This window comes from Meleagris gallopavo, chromosome 5 (genome assembly GCF_905368555.1).
Source record: "Meleagris gallopavo chromosome 5, MGAL_WU_HG_1.1, whole genome shotgun sequence".
NCBI lineage: Eukaryota > Metazoa > Chordata > Aves > Galliformes > Phasianidae > Meleagris > Meleagris gallopavo.
In genome coordinates, this window is record NC_139408.1 from 69,632 (window position 1) to 95,850 (window position 26,219).

Consider the following 26,219-nt stretch of genomic DNA (forward strand, 5'->3'; position numbering starts at 1 on the left):
ATTGTACTTCGAATAGTCAGTCCGTTGGCTGTATGTAACATAGTGCCCAGCAGTCCTGCTAGGCCAGACTTTTTTAATTTTTTTTTATTTTTTTTTGCTGGAGCTCCATTGTTCACAAACAAGCTGAAGCAGGTCTGCAGAAAGTGAATCCTGGCTTTGTGCTTTTAATAGCAGCTAAAGCATTCATGGTTGAGTAACCGAAAGAAAAGGTTCGCTTCCCTTTCTAAGCAGCCCAGTGCTGCTCGAGCAGAGCTGCCCAATCCATAGGCAGCTCTTTGCAAGTGAGCAGCGCTGCCTGGGTGCCTTGTACTGTGTTGTACCTGTGGACAAATCTGTCTTGGAACAGCTGCTTGGAGATACTGAGCATTTTTCTGTTGAGAGCAGCTGCATTCAGGGGACTTCTACTGGTCTAGAGCGCCTTCAATTAACAGTAACATTTAACTTGTTATCTGTAAGCAACTACATCTAGTGCCATTTCAGCATTGTTATGCTTCCAAGTTAGAATAGAGTTTTTCCAGGAAAAGAAACACTGGTCACTTTTAGCTGTAAGATTCACTTATAATCCCACCACGCCTCCCAGTTGCTGGGCTTTTCTGTGTAACTGTTAATGAAGTACACATGCTCACCGTGCGCCTAAACAGTCTACTGATATCATGAAGTGCCAGTAGAAAGTAAGTTTCACAAAATCTTAAGACTTTTGAAAGCTTATTTTTAACAATTTTCCTATTTGTGTATCGTGTGCTCTTTTAAATCATTTCTCTTTATAAAAAAAATTCAGCATGAGAGTAATAATTTGAATAAAGATGCTAAGCTACCCTGTGATTTTTTTTTTTTTAAACTAGTTGCAAACTGCCAATAAAAACATTATACAAGTAATTTCCAAATGCAAATAATGACTAGATGTAATAAAATCCAGCTCATTCCACGTATCCTGTCGACTTGAACAGGACTAAAATGTAAATAAGAGCATGACTTGATTTCCTATGATGATTAGTGTATGGTTGGGTTTTTGAAGTGTACATAATTATACTCGTGGAACAGAATCACGTTTCACACAGAATTGTACGTTTCATAGTAAAGATGTCTTTATTCCAAAATAATAAGGTGTTAGCCAGACAGCTACAAAACATCTACACAAGACTTTGGTAAGAAATATTCATGTAATTCCACAGCAAACAAAAACGATGAAGGAAATCTAAAAATGCAATCAAACAAAATTGTTTTAAATGGTATGCTGCACACAGAGTCCTACTGTACATTTGTTATGCCCCTAACTTTTCTTTGTATTACATGTGAAGCTTCTACAGTTCGTACGTTAGAAAAAAATAACATACGCACAATGCTAAAATCTCATAGTTGAGGTCTACAAAAGTGGAACCATGTCTGTGCTTTCAGTTCAGCAGTATTATTCATGAGGTGAAAGTTCTCTTTTTTATTGACTGATAAACAGTGGCTATTACACTACTAGAAAGTTTACAGAAACAATGCAATACTTCTACGTATTGTTTATTAGAGCTGTTTTTTTTTTCTGAATAGAAAATCAACCTCATTTTTTTTGTTCATTTGTTTTTGTTTGTTCTTTATTTTTTTTTTTTTACAAAATGTAACAAGCTTAAATATTTTTTCGTATCAAGTTAGAAGAAAGACAGGTGACTCGTAAAGTGTTCCAACAGAAAAACAGTGTGAAAAGATGAACCTAAGCAGGAATAATCGCACATTTCTGCCCAAATGCAACCTATGTTGTCGTTGCATGGATTAACGAGGTGGGAAAAAAAATTCCAACATTTGTAACTTTAATGAGCCTAAGAGAAATGACTGGGAATCACACTGAAGAGCCTCCTCACTATAAGACAGTTATGTCTGTGAAGTATCAAATTGGTAAGAACTGCAGTGAAAGGAAAGCCAGAAAGATTTATTTTGTGTGGGCATTTTTGTAAGCACGCTCAGAAAAAGTAGCACATTTCCTACATGCCTAAAGGTACATCTGGACTGCACAGCCTTTGGCAAAGGGAATCATTAAAAGATAAAACAGCTTGATGAACCGGAAGAACTATGAAAATAAAGACACCGTTAATTTTAACTGATTATTTGCAGAAGCTGGCATGGTTCTGCAGGATTAGCATGAACAGCTGGTAAAGATCCATGAGAAAAAACGCACTCTGTAAAATCATTTTTCTTTTTTTTCCATTCAAGAGATGCTCTTCTTCTGTTCCCCCACCCTTGGCTCTCACAGGTCCAAGCACACAACCACCACTGTCACAGATCATACAGCCGAAGCTTCTCTTTGTTACCGACCCACCTCGGCTGGCTGGCCTCTCCCAGACCCAGCAGGAGCAGCTCACAGAAGTACTGAATGGCTCTGGTCTGTAACCTTGCCTGGCTAGGCACCTGGCATTATTTGCTGTAGCCCTTCTCTGCAACCATCTGTTTCTCTACCTGAAACGTGCTCGACTGGTCACTGTTTCACAGTCTTTATCACTGCATGGAATTTTGTTTTATTTTGTGGTTGTTAAATGGATAACTGCAAGGTAAGATCATAAATACATTACTTAGGGACACTCTTCATGCTACAGTGTAATGATAGTGCTATAGGGATAGAATTTTTCAATAGGCACAAGGAGGCAAACAAGCATAACAACTATTATTAAATAAGCCAAGCTGTGCAAAATGTAAAGTGTTTGGTTTTAGCATGAAACCGTTTGTTTTTTTTTTGTTTTTCTCCTGGTTTGGCTCACTAAGAGCTTGCACCCATTTCATTTAGCAGCATCGGAAGAGGCTAAGCACTGCCGTTTCCATTATTTCCTCAGCTCTCCCTTAATTCCAGCTCTAAGAAAAGCAATAAAATACCTCCAGGGGTGGCATGCAACAGCTGTGGAAGTCCTGAGCAGTCCTTGCAGCGTCCAGTGTTGAACTGTTGACTAGAAGCCCTATGGTGTAATGCAGCCTGCCCATCCAGACACAGGGAGCTAACGCGATCCCCAGAGCAGTGGCGTTTAAGTGAAACAGCCTCAGTGGCCTGTGGTTCACATCAAATGCGGACACTTAAAACCCTGGGCGTCGGGCTCTCAGGATTGTGACAGAGCATTAAAAAAGAAAGTTGTTTAAGGCTGGTTTAAAAAGAGTATAACATAAATGCTTCTCCATTCATTTCTCTCAGTTTTTTTTTTTTTAATGTTACGTTAGTATCAACAGTCTTTTTTTTCAGTGCATTGCTTTTATTTACCTAGAGACATAGGTGTATGCTGCCTTTCCTGGAGAAGAAGATAAACTGTAACCTTCATCCCTTATTTTTAACGTTAAATTGTTAAACTTACAGGACAGTATCATATCCCAATACAAGCGCATCTCGAAGTCCCACACCTCATTAAGTGCAGGGATAACAGCTAAACTCTTCAGTAGAAGGTGTAAAATAGAAAAAGTGATCAGAGTGGTTGGGAGCTAATTTCAGACAGTTTCTTGCTTAAGTGGCCAGGGAAGATGTTTATCCTGGCTAGTGCGGATCAAAGTGGATAATTCTCACAAATGCACTAACTTTTAGATCCTACTAAACTCCAAGTGAAAAGACAGAAATGACGCTGCTGTAAATATGTTCTTGTATCAATTTGTAATTTTTAATTTTGTGTGTGTGTCATGGTTTCATTTCAGCAGTTCCCTTCCTTTTGTTTGCTATGAGGGATGCAGGAGAACCTAGCTCACCTATTCTCATAAAGCTCTTTCTCTCTTCGCCTGTGATCAGTATCCTTCCGAAACTCCATCTAGTCCTGTAGTGTCTCTCGGGGAGGTCTTCCAATGACACAGCTGTTGTGACTCACAGTGTTTGGACCAATTTCTCTTAGTTTTGTACCCATTGTGAGAGACAGTGGATAGGTATTATGATAGCCACGTGTTCTCTGTGTGCTGTGACCGTGTTATGGGCTGACATCACTATTGAGCTGCACAGATTATTTAAGTAAGTTGTTATTTAAGAATCAAAGAGGATTTTGCATGGAACACAGCATCCATGTGAACAAAAGTATATAGGGTAATTATTTCAGCTATCACTTAACCCAATATTGTAGAAAGATAAACATGCACCTTTAATATTATTGAACCAGCATGACTGAAATTTTTCCTTGGCATAGTTGTATAATCACATAGGCACTGCTTTGGATTTTTAAAATCAAATCAAGAGAGAAGTCCTCCCACATATGAAACATGTCACATCAACTTAGTTACGTTAATATGCATGCATCCCGTGTCTTTACAAGTAGTATTTCTATATGGCTATTCCATGTCCACAGGTGTCTGTATTTCAGTTAAATAACTCAAAATGACCTACTATTTTTATGCATTAAGGGCTAGCTGGAGCATCAAAGATTTACTCTCAGCATTAATCTGTGAGGAAATATTTATAAAATATATTTCTTGCACCAGCAAGACTAAAAAGCAAACCACACTGCAAAAATGAAAACTAATATACACTTTATATTTTTTTTGTTTTAAAAACCAAACCAAGGTTGACTTTCCTTTTAGCTCAGAGTGCATCACATGGAAGCCTTCTGTTTTCCTAACAAGGATGAACATTACATGCTCTTAGCTCCTTTTTGTCTTTGCAGCTAGTAAACTGAGTACTTTTGGACCTCTTCTTTACCATCATGTAACGCTCCTGAATTCCACCTCCACAGAGTGTAGAACATTCTGTCCAAGCAGTCCATGGTTTCAGCCTACAAACTGCGGAAAAAAGAAATTGTCATTTGACTAAGTCTAAAGTGTACTACTACGCATGTCTGTACACTTGCACCTTCAGAACTTAAGCTAGCATATTTCTAGTTTATGCGGCACGTAATTAAGAAACACAAATATACATGAGGTGCATTTGACAAACACTGGAAAATGTATTAAAAAAGAAATTTCCCGTCTCCATGATAAAACAGAAAAATCGTTAAATTAGCAGCGATTCATATGCTGGTAACGTAAGCTATACAAGATACTGTATTTTATTGATTAGAAGCATCTGTGCTTGAGTACTGCCCCTTATTCCAAAAGGAGATCTCTCCCAGTAGTCTGAATCAAATTACTGAGGCAACTATGTTCAGAACACATTGCTTACTGTAATCACGCATGGACAGATGCAAGCCTTTCTCCATTGTACCCTAATCCTGCATCGTACATTTTGATCACAATCAACCACTGAAACAGCTGCACTATATTTTGTTGCTAAAACCTTCCCTCCACTGTAACACTGGAAAAAGTTACAAGAGCATTAAGAGGAGCTGCTCATAAAATCTTCCCAGTTATACACAAAGTCAGACTAACCAAGGGTTTCACACTCACCTGGATATTGCTCATTATCAATATTCTTTTTTGCTTGTTCGCTTCTTCTTTTCTCCCGGGCCTCTTTCCAGCGCCTTTTTTCCATGCCTGGCCCTCTCAGGCATTTCCTTACTCGACATTTTGTACGTTGGACAGTTTCTGGGCATGCTGTTCCTCCAAACTGTGGTTCTATTTTTATCATTCTTGTTCTGATCATGTGGCCCTTTCCACATGAGGTATTGCATTCAGACCATTGGGACCACTCTGTTAGCTCACAGTCAATGGCTGCAAAGAATGAGAACTATTACACAGAATCTGTGTTATCTGGCAACCTAAGCATAAGGTCAAAAAGAAGCATACAAATGTGCCCGGTGAGTATCTGCATCCTAAATACGCAAGCGAGAATTAAACCTCCATTCGTCCAGCAGATTTTGTGAGGCTGCACATTAAAATGGTCTGAATTCATTTCTAGCAAAAATAGTACTCAACACTTCCCTCCAATTTCTTTTTCTAGAGTGGGGCTGGCAGATTGCTTTCCTAACAACAAATGTAAATAATTTCCCTGTAGCCTCTTCAATTTTTCATTCCATACATTTATATTAAAAGATGTTAAGAATCTAGTTACATTTACGAACTGTCTGATACCTGAAACCTAAGCCTTGCTTTAACTGGCAGATGTACAGCTTTAAACAGTCCGTTTTGAGGCTCTGCATAAAACAGAAGAAAAACAAAACAAGAAAAACCTAAAAGGAGCTTTTTTATTTTTATTTTCTTTATTTATTTTTTTTAAAGCAGAAAGGAAAGAAAGTAACTTTTATTTTTTTTTTCTTTGCTGCGTAGGGGGACCTGGGCATCCTTGTGGACGACAGGTGAGCCAGCAGTGTGCCCCTGTGGCCAAAAAGGCCAATGGCATTCTGGGGTGCATTAAAAAGAGCGTGTCCAGCAGGTCGAGGGAGGTGATCCTCCCCCTCTACTCTGCCCTGGTGAGGCCTCATCTGGAGTACTGTGTCCAGTTCTGGGCTCCCCAGTACAAAAAAAGACAGGGACCTCTTGGAAAGAGTCCAGCGGAGGGCCACAAAGATGGTGAAGGGCCCGGAGCATCTCCCCTATGAAGAAAGGCTGAGTGAACCGGGTCTGTTCAGCCTTGAGAAAAGAAGACTGAGAGGAGACCTGATCCAGGTCTATAAATATCTAAGGTGTGGGGGGCAGAGTGGTGAGGCCAGACTGTTTTCAGCAGTGTGTGGAGACAGGATAAGGGGAAACGGCCAGAAATTGCAGCATAGGAAGTTCTGCACAGATGTGCGCAAGTACTTCTTTAGGTGAGGTGATGGAGCACTGGAACAGGCCGCCCAGGGAGGTCGTGGAGTCTCCTTCTCTGGAGATATTCAAAACCCGCCTGGACAATGACTTGTGTGACCTGGTGTAGGGTACCTGCATTGGCAGGGGGTTGGACTCAATGATCTCTGGAGATCCCTTCCAACCCCTATGATTCTGTGAAAGGCTGCTAGTATGTGGACTTATGCTAGTAAGTCTGTGCCTTAGAAGTTTTCATCTTTTCAGTACTCCCTAAAGCTCACACCCTACTAAATGATAACCAAAATGATAATTCACAGTATTTAATAAAAGCTGAATTAGCAAATTGCAATAGAAAAGCCTTCTCTAGCCAATACTTTTTGTGAAAAATAAGCAAGTTAGATGTAGAGCCTCAGAAACCAGCTGGCAACATGGCACTAAAAGCAAACAGATCTTGTTCACTTTGCAAAGCCTTAGGCTATTGCTCTTAACAAAGACAGCAAAGCAATCAGAAGTATGCACTACCCAAGAAGAGCGAGGTTTTAGTCGAGTAAGATCTAAAACTAAAATGCTGCTGCCTCCGCACCATGCGCTGGCCTACGTGACATTCCTGGATTGCAAAGGGATGTAGATTATTAGTAATAAGGGTAAAGTACAGGTCAGAGCTGTATCAAAGACGGAGCCTTTTTCTTGCTTGTTTTGTGGACCAAAAGAATCTCGTGAGTGATGCTAAACTTTTATTTCCTTCCTTCCTCACAAAGGCACATTCTGCATTTGAGTACGAAATAGGACATACTTAAAATTCATTCTGACTTGTTTGCTATTGGGAAGTACACAAAGTGTAGCCTGAAGTTATGGTATTATGTTAAATATGGAATAACCATATACCTAAAGCAGTATTGCTCATCACCATAAGACTAAGTAAGGCAAGACGAGGACATAATCATAATCTAGCTCTCAATAGCCAAAAGTACACAACAAGAAATAAAGTAAAATGCTCCTGTGGGTGGATTTAGGAGTAATACAGATGGAGAGCAAGAATCAGAGCAAGAGAGTTCAAGGAGGCAATGACTGCTCTTACCAACTGCTGACCCACCCTCTACGGAAACTGAAAGCAGTTTATACAGCATTCCAGGTTTCAGAGTGCATTCCCACAACTAGACGTAGTATTCCAGATGTGGCCTCACCAGGGCAGAGTAGGGGAGCATGATCACCTCCCTCACCTGCTGGCCACACTCTTTTTAATACATCTCAGGATGCCGCTGACTTTCTCGGCCACAAGGGCACGCTGCTAGCTCAATGGCCAGCCTGTAGTACACCAGGATGCCGAAGTCCTTCTCTGCAGAGCGCCTCTCCAACATGTCAGCCCCTAGTCTGTGCTGATGCATGCAGTTATTCCTATCCAAGTGCAGGACTCTACACTTGCTCTTGTTAAACCTGCTCAACTATCCAGTCCGTCCAGGTCTCACTGAGTGGCAGCACAGCCTTCTTGAGTCAAACACTCCTCCCAGATTTGTATCATCAGCAAACTTGCTGTGATTGGACTCTATCCCGTAATCCACGTAAGCAATGAAGATATTGAACAAGACCTGACCCAGCACCAACCCCCGGAGAACACCACTACCTACAGGCCTCCAAGTACGCTGTGCCGCTGATCACAACTCTCAGAGCTCTGCCAGTCACCCAGTTCTCAATCAGCCTTCACTGTCCACTCATCTATCTTGTACTCTCTAGGCTTCGTTATAAGGAATATTAAGTAAGTTACAATATTAAAATAAAAATGTGAAACAATATTACAAATAGCAATGGACTTTTGACCCGAGACTACCACACATAAAAGGTTTCCGAACTTACGGCATTCAGGTAACATGCATTTCTCTGCTTGCTCCAGTTCCTCATTGCAATCTCCAAGCTCAGCCGCAGATTTCAGCATCCTTTGCCGGGTTCGCATTCCCTTCCCACACGTTACGCTGCAGTCGCTCCATTCAGACCATGGGGATAGAAGGCAGGGAATAGTATCTAATATGAATATAAAAAGGCAGTGAGTACTTGTTATACGTAATCTACAAAAGTATGCATTTTGAAAATAACACAGATGGAAAACGTACTTTTATCTGCCTTCCACCACCTATACAGAATGATACTTTTACAGAAGCTCAGAGGATAAAAAAAAAAAAAAAAAAAAAGAGGCTTGCTTGGTTTTAATACCTTTTCTTTACTATCTTTTTCTATATCTATCTTATTCATCTCTGCACAGTCTCAATATTATCAGAGGATAAACAGCAAGAAAGTACGTTTCAATAGTAATTCCTGTAAAAAAACGTGTATTGTTCTTGTACCCAGAACTGGAAGTCATACCGACCTACTGTGAGATGGGATATTTACCTTCCATATTTAACTTAATTTCCTTTTGTCATTGTTGAAAATCTCATCATTTCTTTAAAAAAAAATAAATAAATAAAAACAACCCACAAAACTAACAGAATATTCAGAGATAGGATAAGGATGAGGCTGACTGGTTGAACAAAAGGTGCAACTCAATTCCTGGACTGCTCACAGGCTGAAAGAAAAGAGCACGGTATCATTCTTGACTTATGATTAAATACACCTCATATCCCATAAAATTAGAGTTGCTTATATCTGTATGGCTTGTGAGTAGCATACCACTGAATGTGAATATGTTTTTCCTATACTTAGGTTCTGTTGGTGGAAGTGGTTCATAACGCACTTTCCTTAAGGGATCCAATTCCAAGGAGGATCAGAAAAAGCAATGCTGCTTGTGCTTAGGCTATGTTCTGTGGTGTGATGGAGCAGCATGTCAGAAGTGATGTCTCCTTCTGTAGCAGAGGAGATGAATTCACAGACACTTACGGCATTCAGGCATCATGCATTTCTCTGCCTCTGTAGTTTCTGCCTTGCACATAGATCCATCAGCAGGAGTCATCTTGATCATTCTGTGTCGTCTTTTCATTCCCGTGCCACAGCTAGCGCTGCATTCATCCCACTCTCCCCATTCGGTGACAAGGCAGCTGCTAGGGGCTACACGAAACAGAGAAGATCCTTCGGTAGTAGGGCTCATATGAAAAAACGTATCAGGCAGTTCTTCTATTGACTGGATTTTACAAAGCTAAATGAAATACTTACAACATTCCTCATTTACAATACATTTCTCAGTTTCTTCAGTTGGCACTTTACACATAGAACCATCTTCTGGGAATTGTTTTACATATCTCTCTCTAGATCGCGTTCCCATTCCACAGGAAACACTACAGGGGGACCATGTAATCCAGTCAGACATCATGCAAGTGGAACCATCTAAAATACAGAGGACCATTTCAATCGCTAATATTTACATGATCACCTGCCACCCACCAGTAAATCTACAGTTGCCCATTTATGTGCAGTCACTTTAATGTTGCCTCTCACATCCTGTCTTCTGTGTTGCTTACTTTACTCCTTTCCTTTATACTTCTGTGTACTCCATGCACCCACTCAGCTAAACTGCAGAGTTCATCACAGACCGTTTGAATTTGTATTCTTCTGCAGTTCTTATTTTTGCTATAACCCAGATCGTACAGCAACTAATATCTTCTTAGAACTTTAAAGGAAAAGAGTGGCCCTACGCAGCGTTGTTCTCCTCTACCCTTTCCTCTCGATTACCTTCATCACTGCAGCCTGGACCCATGCATGGCTGAAAATCTTGGGTATCAGGACAGGGCACACTGAGGTCCAGCTGAGCTTTAAGCATTCTCTGCCTCATCCTCTTGCCCTTCTCACAGGTAGAAGAGCTGCAGGCTGACCAAGGGGACCAGTTTGAATATATGCAGGTCTCAGGAGTATCATCTAAAAACAAGAAAAGGCAGTAAACATTAACAGCACATTATCTTCCATCTGCCTTTCTTTATACTTAGCTAGGAATTACTTTAGATGCTAATATGAAATGTTATTTCTTTCTGCACTCTAAACCACTCCATTTTAACTCCAAAAAACCTGACAAATTTGATTTGAAGAACAAACAAACAAAAAACAACACTTTACGTTGAATCCCCTAAAAGTTATCTTCCATTGCTTTTATTTTTATTGTCATCTTCCAGCTACACATGCAATGCCTTTTCTCTATAAGTGGAGACTAATAGCACATACGTACTAGAAGGGATGAAAAACTAAGTCACTTTTTGACTAGTAAGTGTGAATAAGTGAAACTTATTTCTGCCCCTAAGTTAGTTTCTTACTATATCTAGAAATAACAGTGCAGAATGGAACAAAATATAGTCCAGCACAAACTAATTCAGAAAGTACCTTCTTCTTTTTCTTCTGGTGCTAGATCTGCCACAATGTCATCTATGTTATCAGGTACGATGTTGCACTGCTCCCCCTACAAAGAAAGAAATGATTGTGGAGATTGGATGTAAGAATGTGTATGTGTAAAGCAGTTGAGACAGTGCACTGAGAGGCACTGCTGGAGCTACAGCAGCAAGAGAAAACACTGAATAACTCATTAGATCGTGCTTTTTACTGTTCTGTTAGAAAAAAAAAAATAATCTGCAACTAAGCAGATTCATAATTGTTGGAAGTTAGACAAAGAGTATTTTAAGATAGTTTAAAATGCAAAAACGTTATTTTCTACCATTGTATTTGTTGGAAGTAGATTAGGGAGCAGAGATTTGGTGACAGGAAGAAGGAAAAATTTTGTCTTAAGAGATTGTGGTTTTTGCTTCCTTGAGATTTTATGTATAAAACTGTACCTTACGTGCAATTCTTTCAATGACAACTCTGGCTACTAGCTTGATAGATCCTCCTTCTGGATCATAAAACGGACTCTGTGGGTGATCTAAGCTTGTAAGCGGTCTGATCTTCTCTTGAGGAACTGTAGGTTTGTTGGGTGACTGCAATCAGAAGAAAGAAAACATAAATACGGTTAAAAACAAAATGAGCAGAGTGGTATACAGGCACATACTCCATGTGACTGTGGATTAAATAGCTTTCATTCTTCCCTGACTTAAGGTAAATTCAGGCAAATAAATTTAGGTGAAATGCATTGCAAGTCATCCAAATACCTCATAGGTAACACCACTGTCCGTGCCGGCATCCCAGGGGATTAAATCCTGCACAACTTTCTGAACCCAGCCGCAGTCCTTGGTGCAGAGGTCCTCGGCAGAAAGGCCCACGTTCCAGTCAGGACTGGGCCCCAGCATAGTGAGGAAGGACATCAGGTGCCGGTGGCGATCAACAGAAAACTCAGCAGAGGGAGCAGCTCTCCTGCAAATTGAGCACACAAAGGTTTTTAGCAACTACATTCAAATTTTCTGTTAGACGACAAGGAAACTGATACTTCATGATGTGAAACGCTGGTGTGACACTGCACAGAGGTGAGAGGCAGGACACATAAAAAACAGTGTGCGGGAAAAAAAAAAAAAAAGCAGGGCATCATGCTGAGGTTTTGGTTGCTGGGCTGGTTCTGACTAACCTCCCCCTGGTTACCCCCCCCAAAAAAAAAGAGAATAAAAAGAATACAAATTTCAATGTCCAAAAGTGCTTGGGAATGTGTGTGTGTGTGTGTGTGTGTGTGTGTGTGTGTGTGTGTGTGAAAAAGCACTGATCAGTGCTGTTTTAGTGCTCATGTGAGAGTAAGTGAGAGATTGATGGCTGCTGCCAGTCCTGGAGAGTTCAGCCAAGACTTAGGCAGGTCCCTGCCAGCGTGTGTGAATGCATCGCTGTTCATCTGGCCTTTGTCAGCCGTTCTCTTGGGAAGAACTGGTGCCGAAACATGCAGTGCTCTGCCATGCTGAGGAGCAACTACCACATTCCTACGCACAGGGAAACTGTAGGTTTCTGTTTAACAGCTGAAAAGCTGGAACTCTTAGTGGCATCTTTCCCATGAACAACAATGAATGCGGACTTACTTAATATACAATTTTGGCAATCTTGTGCTACCAAATATTTGCCTGATGTCACTGCAGGTTTTCTTCAGTTACAGGACTTTGATCGATAAAGTCAGGGTTTTTTTTTTTTCTTCCTTTTTTTCCAGCATTACGTCAAAAAATACTGCCTTACGAATGTCTAAAGTTCACAGATTCTTTATATACATTTATTGGTTTTCTTTTACTGTGTTACTCGTCTTTTTCGGTTGGGTACCTGCCATACATAATGCACATACGCTGTTCTCCTGCCCCAAGGAGTTTATTGTAAATGCTTGCCTCACTGTCAAAATGGGGCATTTTTTTTTTTTTTCATTTGTGCATTTATTCTGCTTCATACTGCTCTCAGTACATTAAACCAAAGAAATAAACAAAACCCAACAGCCCAAGGACAGCGTTCCTCACAAATATCTAAGTTAGCATACCCAGTTCCCTTCCCAGAGAGAAGCTGCATAAGAAGGCAGTTATTAATAGGTAAAATGTTTGGGCACCTGTGTTCCAGGGTCTTCAGAAATTCTTTCTTACTGTATAAAATGCCTTATATTGAAGACATTAAGTATTAAGAGTTTCTAAGTGTTCGATGGCATTAATCCTCCCTTTCCCACAAGAAGATGCAAATGACTTTTTTCCCCACGACAGACAAATCTGATTTCAATGGAAAAATTTCTCTACTGTAAAGTAATAAAATAACGAATGAAGGTATCAAATGCTCTCTCAGTCAGTAAAGTATTCTGATATATTTGTCAAGTACATTGTGATTGTTCTTTAAAAATCTACCTAACTACAGGACTGACTTAGTAGCTTTACTCAATGGGGTTCAAAAAGTTTCTTAAAGGACACAAAAAGAGTCTAAGCCATACACAAATAATAGTGAATAATTAAATAAGTGTGTGTTTGTATGCCTGATCTCAAGGTTAGAAGAATGTCTAAGCACAGGACAGACACCAAGACCAGCTCTTTCAGAGGAAAAGCCAGAGCAGTGTCCCGACATTACACCTCACTGCACCATGCAGATGTGCTCTCGGCAAAACAGGAGAGGCAAACACACTCCTACAGGTTGAAGACAAATGATCAGAAATCACAGGAAGCCTACTTCAGACACATTGTAATGCATCATCTTTCATCACTTGCTATCCCTGCATTGGGCATGGTACAATTAAGTCTCCAAATGCTTTCTTAGGAAAGTAAATATTAATTATGCTATTAATATAACTAAACATTGTGTGTTTAAGTCTAATTGCATCAATATTTTGAAACTGTGTAAAGTGTAAAACACTTCATAGGAGATGCTCTGCCTACAAGACTTGGCATGCATTACATCGCATCAGCAATCCTGAGCCTCTCGTAACTCTTCAGCTTCAGAGCACTGTGCAAAAACTGGTTCTTCTTTAGGACAGCTTGGGTCAGGGCCATTTTACAGTACTTTATCCCATAATTGCTTAGCACAGAAACGTAAAAATTGCTAGAGGATGCACAGAGGCCAATTTTCTCTTTATTCTTCCTCCACTCATGTGCAGGTGTGTACATGCTGTCTGCAGAGCAACATAATATTGTAGGTGGAACATAAGAACTGTTTTGATAGGCAGGCTTGAAAAATTTCATTATCATTATCATAAAATAACCTTGTTGGGCTTCTTACTTCATTCTAGCAACTACTTTCTGCAGGGTTAATTGTAAACAGTATACCTTGCATTTGAACCAGACCTGTACAACATCGGCATGCGTGGTTTGCAGCTCTTCTTGAATTGCTCTAATTATGGAAGGGAAATGGGCAGTCCTAAGGTACAGCCAAATTTTAAGAAAGTTGTCATCTGTGCCAAGTTGTGCATTTGACAATGTCCCCAAGAATTCAGCTGAGTTGAATTTGCTTTAAGAGACAAATAAGTCACTTCTCCCTACACATGTACATGCATAAAAACAGAGGTGACTATGAGTTGCACAGCAAATCCTAAACATCTAGGTAAGCTCGAGGTGACAACCCTCAGAGCCCTACACGGCTGGGATTGCTGCTTTTGTTGCTTGAAGCTGGCAGTACTTTTCCACTGCAAGCCTGATCAGCCTGCTGACAATTCCTGTCACATAACAGAGCGAAGCAAAGTACTAGAGAGTGTCCTGCATCCTAATTTTTTTTCCCAATTTACTTAATTTTTATTCTGCTTTCTCTTTTTTAACACGATTTGGATCCCCAGCTATAGGGATGACACAAACAGCATCACAAGAAAATGCTTCTTTCTTAGTTTTTTAAAGGCTAGAAGAGCACAAACATGACTTTGCTTTGCTAGCTTGTTTTCCCTAAGTGAAAAATCTAGTTGCTGATGCTATCGCTGCCGGGAGCTGGGGGGTTAAGAAGGTCTTTGACAATACAGTGGAAAACTCAACTTGCTGCAAGACATATTTTTGAGCGTTGAATCAATACTGACGTGTTCTACTGCCTTCCCTGTAAAATATAATAGAGCACAGCTAAGGAAGATTGTGGAGAGCGAGTGGACAGGAATAGTGAAAGGAATATTTTGCAGAATAGAACTTCAAGGCTATTCTTGGTTTACTGTTTGATTTGCATACAAAGGGAAAGTATAAGAAGAAGGGACAGCCAAAGCGCGCACACTCTGTCTCCGTAACACTAAGCAGCTCAACAAATAAGACCACCTACAGGGCTCACTTTGTACCATCAGAGCCAGTTTTTGCTACTGGTGGCCCTACGTACACATGGGAGGAGCCCATCCCCACCTGGGCACTGCTGGAGGTGACCCCTGGAGTGCTGTGTGCCCACACACTGTGTGGATGGGCCAGCTCCAGGCAGTGCTGGCAGTCGGGCACCTGGTGGCCTGAGCCTGGCGAGCAGCGCAGGTGATGGAGGAGTTCAGCCTGCCTCTAGCCCCCGGTGCACGTTGGGAAAGTAAACTACAGTGCAAAGAACAGTCAACAAATTTGATTGACATTCCTACAGAAAGGTTGAAACACATTTTAATGCCAAGCTGTTATTGTCTCTGAGTGCCACATCAGAGGCAGTGACAGTAAGAGTCTATTTTCTTTTGTGAAGAGTAAAGAAACCTGTCACAAATTCTCAGCCATTTGTCTTTTTGCTTTGGAAAAAATACAGAACTCAAGAGCACTCTCTTGCTTTGCTACGCATCAGCTCTTAAAATGAAAATAGTACCCATAACCGCTAAAGAACATGGACATACACAACTGAGTAAGGGATTACCTCATTACCAGTGACACTAAAGCCACTAATCAGAACAAACGCTGCTGTAAAATAGCATTAGTCAGGGCATTTTTAAACCATTACAAAAGCAAGGGACTTCGCACAGCAGGTTCTTTGAGCTTTTTCATATTGTCAGCTAGAAGTACCTTGAATGCTACTTTAGGTAGTAAGGATATCTTATTCATTAACGTGCCATGTATTTACTTTATTACTTCAGCATGGTTCTAGCGTATAAGAAATGTGACCAGGCTTTTGACACTAGAAAAAAAAACTCTCAGATATCTCAAGTTGAGACTGTAGTTTCTGAAAAGCTGCCTTACAGCAAATAGATCCTTTTTGACCACAATGCCTGTGAGGCTAGTTACTGGAATATCTGCAAAATGTGGATACGCCTTCAACTTACCTTCAAAGATTTTAAAATATTCTCACATATTTCAACACCATCTATTTTGCAAGTGTCTGGAGCTCAGAATTTACATCCCAGTCCTGCGTAACCCCTGAAGATGAACAGCATCTTTTCACCTTCATTAATACAACACACATTTCATTTCATCTAGCCTATACAAAAGACATGTATATGACTTTTGGTGTCTGGAAATGAGGATTAGGGTAAATCCCATTCCTAGCAGTGAAAAGAAATAGCGATTCAAAAATTTAAAGTCTGCATATAGATTCTGATATTAAAAAAAAAAATATATATATATATATATAAATATACATAAATGTAGATTTAACTGGTAAACTGTTCCCATTATTTGGAGAGTACTTATGCAGGAGGAAAATCATAGGGTTACTAAGTAGACGTATAATTGTGTGAAAATAATGCATACAGGACTACACAGAGTTATAAAGTGAAATGATTTTGGCTTAAGGAAAGACAAGAAGCGGCTGGAAAAAAAAAAACATTGAAATAGTAACTATTAATGGGAAGGATGCATAAGAAAAACAAGAGCAAAGATAGAATGGGATGAGTAAGTTTGTTCTAATTGAACGTTGCAAATCTTTGTGACGTTCTCTGCAGTGATTGTTCTTAGCTGAGAACCCTTTACATGTCTTAATATCCAAATTTTTCTTGGCTAGTGACATTTGAATTTTAAATAGAAAGAAAGTGGTAAGTGATAGAAAATGGAACTGCCACATTGGTTGCTCTGGCAAAAAAAAAAAAAGGAAAGGTTTTTTTTTTTTTCTTTTCCAGCAAACACATATGTTCTTCCTTACTTTTCTGAGACTGAAGTATGAATTTCTTAATGTGGGAGTCAGCCCATCTGCCAAACAATGAAGCTTCCCTGACTCTCTATAGTACACGTAACAGTTAAAGCATTCATTCATTTTATAAGCATGATTTCATTTTTTGATTAGGATTTACTTGACACCTAATCAATGCACGTAACTGAAGACTTAGGTAAATGTAGTACTTAACAACAGTAAACGACTGTGTGCTGGAAGAGGTAGAAACTTATGGAGGACTGTGTCAGCCTCGTGATTCTGGCATGCAACCCAGAATCAGGTGAACTTGTTTCCTGTTAAAAAATAAGAGGCTCTGCTGTTCATTTAAATGGAACTCTGCAGATCCATTAAAAGAGGGTAACCCAGCTGCACATATGACATTGAGACCGCTCCTTCCTGTGAAGTTGCTAAGATGTTAGTATGGTGGAAATTCATACGGTTAAGATCTTTGTCTTAATTATCCAAATGTGTAAGCGTACTTCGAACTCAACTGGATTCAATTTCAAATTTAGAGGAATGATCAAACCTGGTAAACGTGCCAGTTATTCTGTATGGGTTTTTAAATTCTGTTTTCTCTGGGCCTTACTTGAAATATTTCTTTTGGTTTGGGTGAAACAAATATTTCTGCTTTCCGGATAAAATTTGTCATTTACTTTCTGGAGGAGGGATGTGCTGCAGAAGGGGACGGTGTACCGCAGGAAGCTTTTGGACATAAAGTGCAGGAATTTACCCATTAGCCAAATGCAAAGTTGGAGCACACAGAACTGTTTTGCAACTCCAGAATGGTTTATGTATTTGCCTTCACGTTATCAGAAGATGCAATAACTGACTTTTTCCCTATTTGTATTTTATTTGCAGATGAGATTGTCCTTTATGGCTTGCTATTTCTGATTAGACTCAGTTAGAATTCTTCTATTTTTGACGATATTAAACTTCACTGGATTCATCCCAGCTATCTATAAAATCATAGAAGGAGAAAATAGCTGAGCTAGACACACCATCCTGTTGCCATAGAAACAGGAAACGATGTCTGGCTTTCTCATGCCTCTGATTTTGTACACAAAATCCCCAAACTTTGAGAATGTTTCTTAGCAATGTGCTGTCATATCGTGAAAGAAAACTTCATTTAAGTCTAGACTGACAGATACCGGCTTGTACCCCCACCTTAGGCTAGACAGTGCAACATGACAGTGGGAGATAATAAGATAGGGATTTGTGGAAAAAAGAATCATTTTAAAAATAAAAGTTAAAGACACACACGATAGGGACACTACAGAAATAAAAGTTGCCATGAAAGAATCGAAACGTATACTTCCTAAAACCATGCATTTGGAGGCTGGGGAGAAGCAACAGAAATCTTTGCAACACATGCTATTCCCAGAGTGCACGTCACTACTTAAGTTACTGTGACTTTGAGCTGTCAGGTGCAAAGGGAAAGATCACACCTAAAAAGCACACAGCTACAGAACGTCATGTGGCTTGTTTGTTTTACGGTTTTCTCTCTTCGCAGTAGTACATACAATAGCATCCCTAAAAAGCGTGCAAGAACGTACTACTATCACAGCTTATAACTAACTGGATTATTTTTTTAAATCTAAAGTGAGAAACTTCAATTATTAAAATTGCACTCCAGTTTATTTGTGAGCAGTTCAGCATGAAACCTGAATTTTTTAAAGATGACGCTTTTTCATCTTCTCCACATAACAAATATTCTCCTAGAAAGCATTTTTCCACGTAGGATTATAACAAGAGATCTCATCAAATAAACAGAATTCAGCAATCTGAAGAAGATACTTACTTTAATTGACACGTCTGAATTTATTCTGTAGATAACCTATTATTCCTCTGAGAAATGACTTACTCCTGCCTTTATGGTATTTCCTACTAAACTTTGACTTTAAGAAGCCCGTTTCTAAGAAAATAGGTTGGACTCAGAATAGTTCTGTGATCCTTAGTTTTAGGACTTGAAGAGAATTTTTTCACTTGTCATTAACGGAAGAAAGATGTCACGCTGTAGGATGACTAAGGAGAGCGTTTCATCATCTACATCTGTCCGTGCAATATATAAACCTCAGGTCCTGATTACTTTTTGCAATGATAATATTGGCCATGGTACAGCGCTCAAGTGTTGGTTCATACATGGTACTTTTTTCCACCTCTTCCTGCTGTTCACCAGTATATCTCACATTTCACTACTGTATATTTTCTGTGTTCCAAAAGACCTCACTCCAAAAATGTTTCTCCCATCAGTCTGAGTGAGCTCTGCACTCAGTTTTGCTTCCACTGCCTCTGTCTTTGCTGTGTCTTTCTCAAAACTTTTGTTCATCCGCTTATGCTTTCTATGGCCTCTCAAATAAGGTCAGTTTCTGAAGAAATAACAAGCTACCAGACATCAGCAAGCAACTGTGGCAATACTGAGATCTTTATACCTTCATTAAACACGGTCAGATGTGAAAGAGTTTTTCAACTCACTGATTATTGTTTTTCCAAACCGTGGCAATATAAGACCTTCATAGGTATCAAACTATTACAGCGTTTTAAATCTAAGCACAACACTGTATTTTGCTCCAGTTTGGCTTGGAAATGTCAATCTGAAAGTTTCAAATACACTGAAATTAAACCAACAGAAAAGAAGGCATAGTAATAAGTATCATACAAGGAGAACTATAATTGTTATGTAATATTTTGCATATTTTATGCTTGCCAAACGTAAAACCATTGGTCAAAAACACTCAGACAACCAAGTGACTGAACGTGCAACTTTCCTCCGGTCAGGCAAACACTGAAATAACTGGCTACTGTTCTGTGCCTGCACTGAGCTGTAATGTGTTAACGATACACTGTACAACACCACCCTGTAGAAGCTGGGATGACACGTCCTGTGGGCATTTTTCTTGAGATCGGGATTTCCCAGTGCCTCACCTACTTTTGGCTGACCTCCAGGAGCACCCTCAGAGGACAGACCTCCCTTCTGGCCACAGCTTTCCCTTGCACTCCCGCTGTGCTGCAGCCACGGTCCCCAAGCAGCCTCCTGTCCCCAGAACACAGCAGCCTCTCAGCAGTCTCATTCCACTGATCTGCTCCTGCTGCAGAATACTTGTTATGAACGTAGGTAGCTTAGGCAGCTATTCATTATGAAAACTGTGCGTAGCTATAAATGAATAGGCTACAGAGATCGGGATGATTTCACCATAGAATTAAGGTAGAGTTTTAAATTTAGATGAGACATACCTCGCACAAACTCTTTTGAAAATATTCCCAAAGTGCCTACTTAAGGCAAAATACGAGCCACACTACACAACATCACAACTTTTATTCTTATAGAAGTGTATCTCTACTTGGAAAGAGATGCTTAGGGATTTAAGAAGTACTTCCAAGCATCTCAAAATTTAAATCAACTCATCTGTCAAGAGAGAAGCACATCATAATTCTTCAGCAAAAAAACCTCTTTCTGGATAACACAGATCCAGTGATATGTCAAATATAACCACATTTCACTCATCTCACTTCATTATAATGGCAAGTCACCAAGAATAAATCTGTAACTGAATCAGTTTATCAGACTATGCCTTGTTCCAATTCTTCATGCTCTAGCTACTAGCAATTTTATATCCTTTCATTTTTTTGAGTTGTTCATGATGACTTGTTATGAATGAGACAGTTCGGCTTGTACAAATTTAATTACTTCTTGGCTGGAAGTTTGATTTTCCTGGATGCAGCTGTGACTGCATTGAAAATCATGTTATTGTGACTTCAGTGCACTTCAGGTACAGTACCATCCCTGTTACAATGGCAGTAACAGGGTTGGCTTTTATGGCAGACAGCTTAACCACGTGCTGCCCAAGAAATGGTCTCACTACTACGGTCAAAGATCTGTCAATACTACGAGCTATTAGCAGCGGTCACAGCTTAAGCTATTTCTACCAACAATGCCCAACCCCCCAAAAAACCTTTACATTGGTCATTAAAGTTGGCTTTAGAACACAATTTTACATTGTCTTAGAATGACAATTACTTAGGTTTCTGTTTTAATCGGTTGCTCTACTTGAACTGTTCATACTATCCACTTTACTATATGGAGAGAGACCGTACCCTCACAAATACTACTGATCTCACTAATTATATGAGGAAAGTCAGAAGTGTCATCTGCTAACTGAACAGCTATCCACAAAAGAAATTATCTGCATCTTTGCTTTGAAGTAAATCAGCTGACATTAATACTATGCATACCGAGAGAAGGATTTATCTGTAATACAGAAGTGTTTTGTTTTTTTTTTTTAAAAGAAAATAATTTAAAATTGAAGGAATAATCAACTTTGTGAATAAAAAAAAAATCACGTCTTTGTAGAGCCTTACACTATTACTAGGCAGCTTCTGTAGCAGTACTGCTACCAAGTGTATTCTATATTCTCTATAATGGCTCAATATATCAGATATTCTGCAAGGGCTATACTATTAACAACTGTATTAAATATTCACTACTATTCACAACTGTTAAAGGACAGAAAATCTTTTGCAGAAGTCTATTATACTATCAAAATCTTTCTGGCGTCCAAAGCAGCAGGGTGTTGGAACAGGGTTGGGAGCTCCCCTGTATCTATCCATCACACACCAGCTCTCTACATACAGAGCCATCAAAGTCCCACAAGCACTCTGAGGTCACTAGGTTGTGCTCACAGCATAACAAGGAGTTGCCCAGGTGACCAACATCGCTTTCTCTTTAATTAAAATAACATCCCACCTTTCATATATTCAACCTTTACTCGCCAGAAGATATGACAGCTACTTTGCTTTTCTCTTACAATAAGCATTAACTACGCTTAAATTTTCACCACTAGAAGAGGCTTAAAGGTAGCGCACCCCCACACGCACAGCTTGAGACGCTCAGTGGGTTAAATGAAGCTACAGACGTACACATATATGTGTAAAGCAAAAAAATACCTGAACCTTCCTTTCCTAAAAGTATATAGAAGGAGAAGATAAATGCAGTATTAACCAATTAGGAGAAAATACCTAACAAGCATGCAACAAAAATGAGCATTATACAGAATATAAGAATTAGCAATAAATAATAAGCTCCCTTGTTGCTCTGTAACCCTCTGCTGACTCTTAGTCACTGTAAGTGAAATTACACGTGTATGAGTTGCAAATCATTATCTGGATGGTGTTTATAAGCAATTTGTAGCACCAAATGTTAATGATATACAGTGAATAGATGATTAAAAGACTATGAGATGAGCTTTTCTTATCACTTTGGAGAAAACAAAAATTAAAATTTAAACTATGCCCACTACAGCAGGTGAAATGCTGTTCAGAATAAGTCTGTATTTGGCCTTTCAGCATGCCAGTTAAACCCAAATACAAGTTGTGTGTTAAGCATCTCAGTTTCTCCGCTGGGCAGTCTAAGGACTTCATTAATGAAGCAAGTGAATAATTTATTTCTGTTGTTTATTTTAAAAATTGCATCCTGACACTGTATAATCAGTGAATATACGGATGCTACAATTAAGAAACATACAAGGTTACCACGCTAAAGAAGAACAGACGGAAAGCTTACCCTTGTCCTGGGATTGCTGAGAAGACTCCAAGAGGAACGATCTCCAGAAGAGATCCTTCCCCAGTTGTAGCCAGCTCTTAAATGGCTGTAGGAGAGCTGCAGCCAGGCTCCACCCCTTCCAGCAGCACAGGAGAATTGCCTTCACCTGTGCTCCTGTGGCTGACCAGTGCTTGCCTCAGGTGATCAATCAGAGGTTCAGGCCCTGATTCAGCAGTTCCCATACAGACACCAGTATCAGCATTTACTGATAGAGCATGGGGTGGCAGGACAGAAAATGGTTTCAGCATTCTGCATGGGAAGAAGTAATCTCAGGAGGTACTCCGAGAGTAGATAGCACAAGAGCATACTGATTTTGAATATACCCTACGAATATTTTTTAATGTATATCTTATGAAAGGAAAAGTGCCAGCTTATTGGTGGAACGTGTGCACTTAGATTTTACCCGCATCAGCAGCTTAGAGAGAAGTAGGTTATTCATAGAGAGGGATAGGTAAATTAATTTCTCTTATTCTCCAAATGGATAGGTATAAACATCAACTTCATAAATTACTTTTAAAAATTACTTTTGAAGTAGTTCTATAGAATCTTAAAAGGATTCCACAAGTGATGTATTTATTTTATAGGAGAACACAAACATGCCTACTTGAAATCTTCATTCTAAAAATACACACCCATCTATTATAAAGGTAATGCAAATTTAATTTGTTCCTATTTCCAGCACAGAGATATTAAGTAATGGAAAATCAATTTCAGATCTGAGCAAATTATCTGCACTTACGTTTATTTTTTCCTACACTGAATTCAGTAAAAAAGGAAACCTACGTATGTGTTTTCATGCACCTAATTCATGCATTCTACTTTAAGTACTTTGCAGGTGTTTTTCTTAAAAAAAAAAAAAAAAAAAAAAAAAACAGAAAAAAAAAAAAAAAAAACAACCTAAAAACCAGGAAATGGAACATATTTTTCTTGGCCAGAAACAGCCCCTCTTCCAAGGTAGCCAGGAACTAAAAAAAGCTATCGTCATTGGTGTAAGTACCACAAAATAAACACAGAGTGATTTCTAACTAGGAGAACATGTCACTGAGCTGTGCTTATCTCACACATACCCTTCCCCATCTTATGAAGCTGGTTAACTCACACTTCACCGTGTATTTTTTAATGTGAATCTCCTCCAGAGACTCTTCTGGCTCCCCTCTCTTTTCTTGAGGAGCAGATTCCAGTGATTGCTTTCTTTCTCTGGCTAATACTTACACGTTCCATGCAAAATGGCAAAGCTTGAACAAAAAGAACATGGTTTGTGATACTCAAGGATGCTCAGTGTGTAGGTTGCTGCTTTGCCTTTTACAGACATAGAAAAGCATTGCCATTCAAATCTCATCAGGAAGAAAGAAGAATTAAGATTTTCCAAGTACCGGGACAGTCTTCACTGTATCAGGAGAAAGTATTTTGCTGGCCATGTGGATATCTGGCTAACTTAAATGGTGTACGTGAAGACTTCTGTCAGATCAGACGCTTGCTACTGCAAAAGGCAGAGGAATGACTGAATTCAGGAAGTTAAATTGATTTAGTTGCATCTGTTGGCTATCAGAGGTCTCCTCACCCTTGTGAAAATGTAGTCACTTACGGGGATGTTGAACGTTAGTTGTATTTTATGCACTTAATAATGTTACTCCTACCTATTTAGGGATGTAAGCACTTCAGGAACCTTTAGTCACAGATGCAGGCTGAAATTAAGGGAATGAGGTGTTCATAGCAAATAGTTGTCTCTCTACCACACAAAACTTGCAACGTTTGAGAAGTCAAAAGAGAGGCTCAGCAACACATACTCTTTACAAAGCTGGAGACTTTCAGCTGTCTGCCATCTGATGGAAGTGATTAAATATTATCAGTAACATAAACGTAGTCACAAATTGTTATTTATTCAAGCTGCTTACACTGCTGAAGCCATCTTTTAAGCATACAACTGTTTACATAGCCTTGGGCTGTTATCTTTAGTTTTACACAAGGGTGTTTATCAGTGAGACAACACCGCATGAAGGCTGCATGAGTCATGAAGGGTAGGATATCAGACAAATTGAGATCTTCAACAATGAAAAGTACAATGGGAAGAGGGAGTTACTTCATTGTACTGCAGAAGATACTGAAAAGCTCCATTTCTGACTTAAGTGGTTCTCCATTTAACAGCGTCTAAGTAATCATCCAATGACCTAAATATCAAGGCTACTGTACAAACAGATGTTTTGTGAGCACAAAAAGAATAGTAAATTATAATAAAGTAAAAAATAAAAAAAAAGTGAGTAGAAAAGCAGTAAAACAAGCAGCAAACTAGATTCTCAAACAAAACAAATTCCCTACTCATCTGTGCCTTGGCACTGAATACCCAAGTACTGCGGATGCACCTGGAACAGCAAATTCACTGCAGAAACAGAACATAGAACAAACACATTTTTGTTCAAATTCTGGAAGAAAATAAGGACTGAAAGACTAGAATGACAGGAGGTAAACGTAGAATCTGTGAGAGTGTGACCCCATCAGTTCAAACATATTTCAGATCAGAGCTCTTTTTCATCACCTTTCTATAGGATACCAGCTGCTTGACTTCTGAAGCAGTTTTCTCTGGTCCCAGCTTAGCTGTATTAGCTATTTCAATGCTGAAAAACATATTTGGAAATATTCTGCGTTATTTTCTGATACAGAAGAACAGCCCTAATTTATCTGTAGTCAGAGAAAAGATACCAAGGATTTCTAAAGACTGCAATGGAAGGGGACTGAGGAGATAATTTGTAGGGGATGAAAAGGATACCACCTTATAAATTGTTAGGACTAACTAGTTCTATCCACCTGAATTATAAAGGAATAGGCCCCTTTTTCTGCTAAGCTTCACTTTCAAGTGCTTACTGAAGCATTTTCAGGTAATCTCCAAATAAATGGGGAACAGCTGCTTAAATGGAAAAGAAAAAGAATAAGGTCCGCACACAGTCAAGAGGAAGAGGAAAACCGTAGGACCATAACTACTCACTCAAACACTACAGAGAGAGGAAAAGGAAACAGGAGAGACGTGAGATAGGAGAGAATGGTTTTCTAGACTTTAGTTCCAAATTACAATCAAGAAAAATGCTTGTCATTTTCCATAGTGCTGAATGACTTCTTGGTTTAGAAGAACTACAAAAAGTAGTTGGACACAAGAATTACCAAACAAACAGAAGCTCTGAAAGGGATGACTCCTATTTTATTACGTTGACTCACAACATCAGAGGTGGATGTTGGTGGAATGGCAATAGAACTTGAACATTCTCACCAACATCCCGATATGTTTTGTGACCGTGTGACAGATGGCAGCAGAGGGGAGATGGTGTCTGACTGTCACAGGTTGCCCAGAAAGCTGGTGGATGCTCCAACCTTGGAGACATTCAAGGTTAGTCTGGACACGGCTCTGAGGACCTGATCAACCTGTAGATGTGTTGTCACTGTTTATTCCAGGAGGGTTAGTCCAGATGGCCATTAAGAGTCCCTTCCAACTCAAATGACTCTATCAAAGAACATGACATACGATAAGATACATAGATGATAACGATGGTGACGAATCGCAGAGCATGAAGGACAGAACAACCACGAAAAAACAGGCAGCTGTAAAAACAGCAAGGGCACTGACAACACTACATGGCTTGGACCACACGATACTGAAGACAACACAGTCCTGGCCAAAACGTACAATTGACAGCTGCTT

The 26,219-nt window shown here is 39.5% G+C and overlaps 1 protein-coding gene across 1 annotated transcript in view; it reads right to left on the reverse strand.

Annotated features, from left to right (window-relative positions):
* Positions 1–1,060: 1,060 nt before the first annotated feature.
* Positions 1,061–26,219, reverse strand: part of SPON1 (spondin 1) — a 169,863-nt gene continuing 144,704 nt past the window's right edge. The window contains exons 8-16 of the mRNA XM_085223839.1: positions 11,643–11,844; positions 11,331–11,471; positions 10,885–10,960; positions 10,246–10,428; positions 9,730–9,900; positions 9,457–9,624; positions 8,440–8,604; positions 5,314–5,577; positions 1,061–4,710 (exon numbers count right to left, since the gene is read on the reverse strand). Coding sequence (XP_085079965.1) covers positions 4,547–4,710; positions 5,314–5,577; positions 8,440–8,604; positions 9,457–9,624; positions 9,730–9,900; positions 10,246–10,428; positions 10,885–10,960; positions 11,331–11,471; positions 11,643–11,844 — 1,534 coding nt within the window. The 3' untranslated portion in view covers positions 1,061–4,546. The remainder of the gene's footprint in view (positions 4,711–5,313; positions 5,578–8,439; positions 8,605–9,456; positions 9,625–9,729; positions 9,901–10,245; positions 10,429–10,884; positions 10,961–11,330; positions 11,472–11,642; positions 11,845–26,219) is intronic.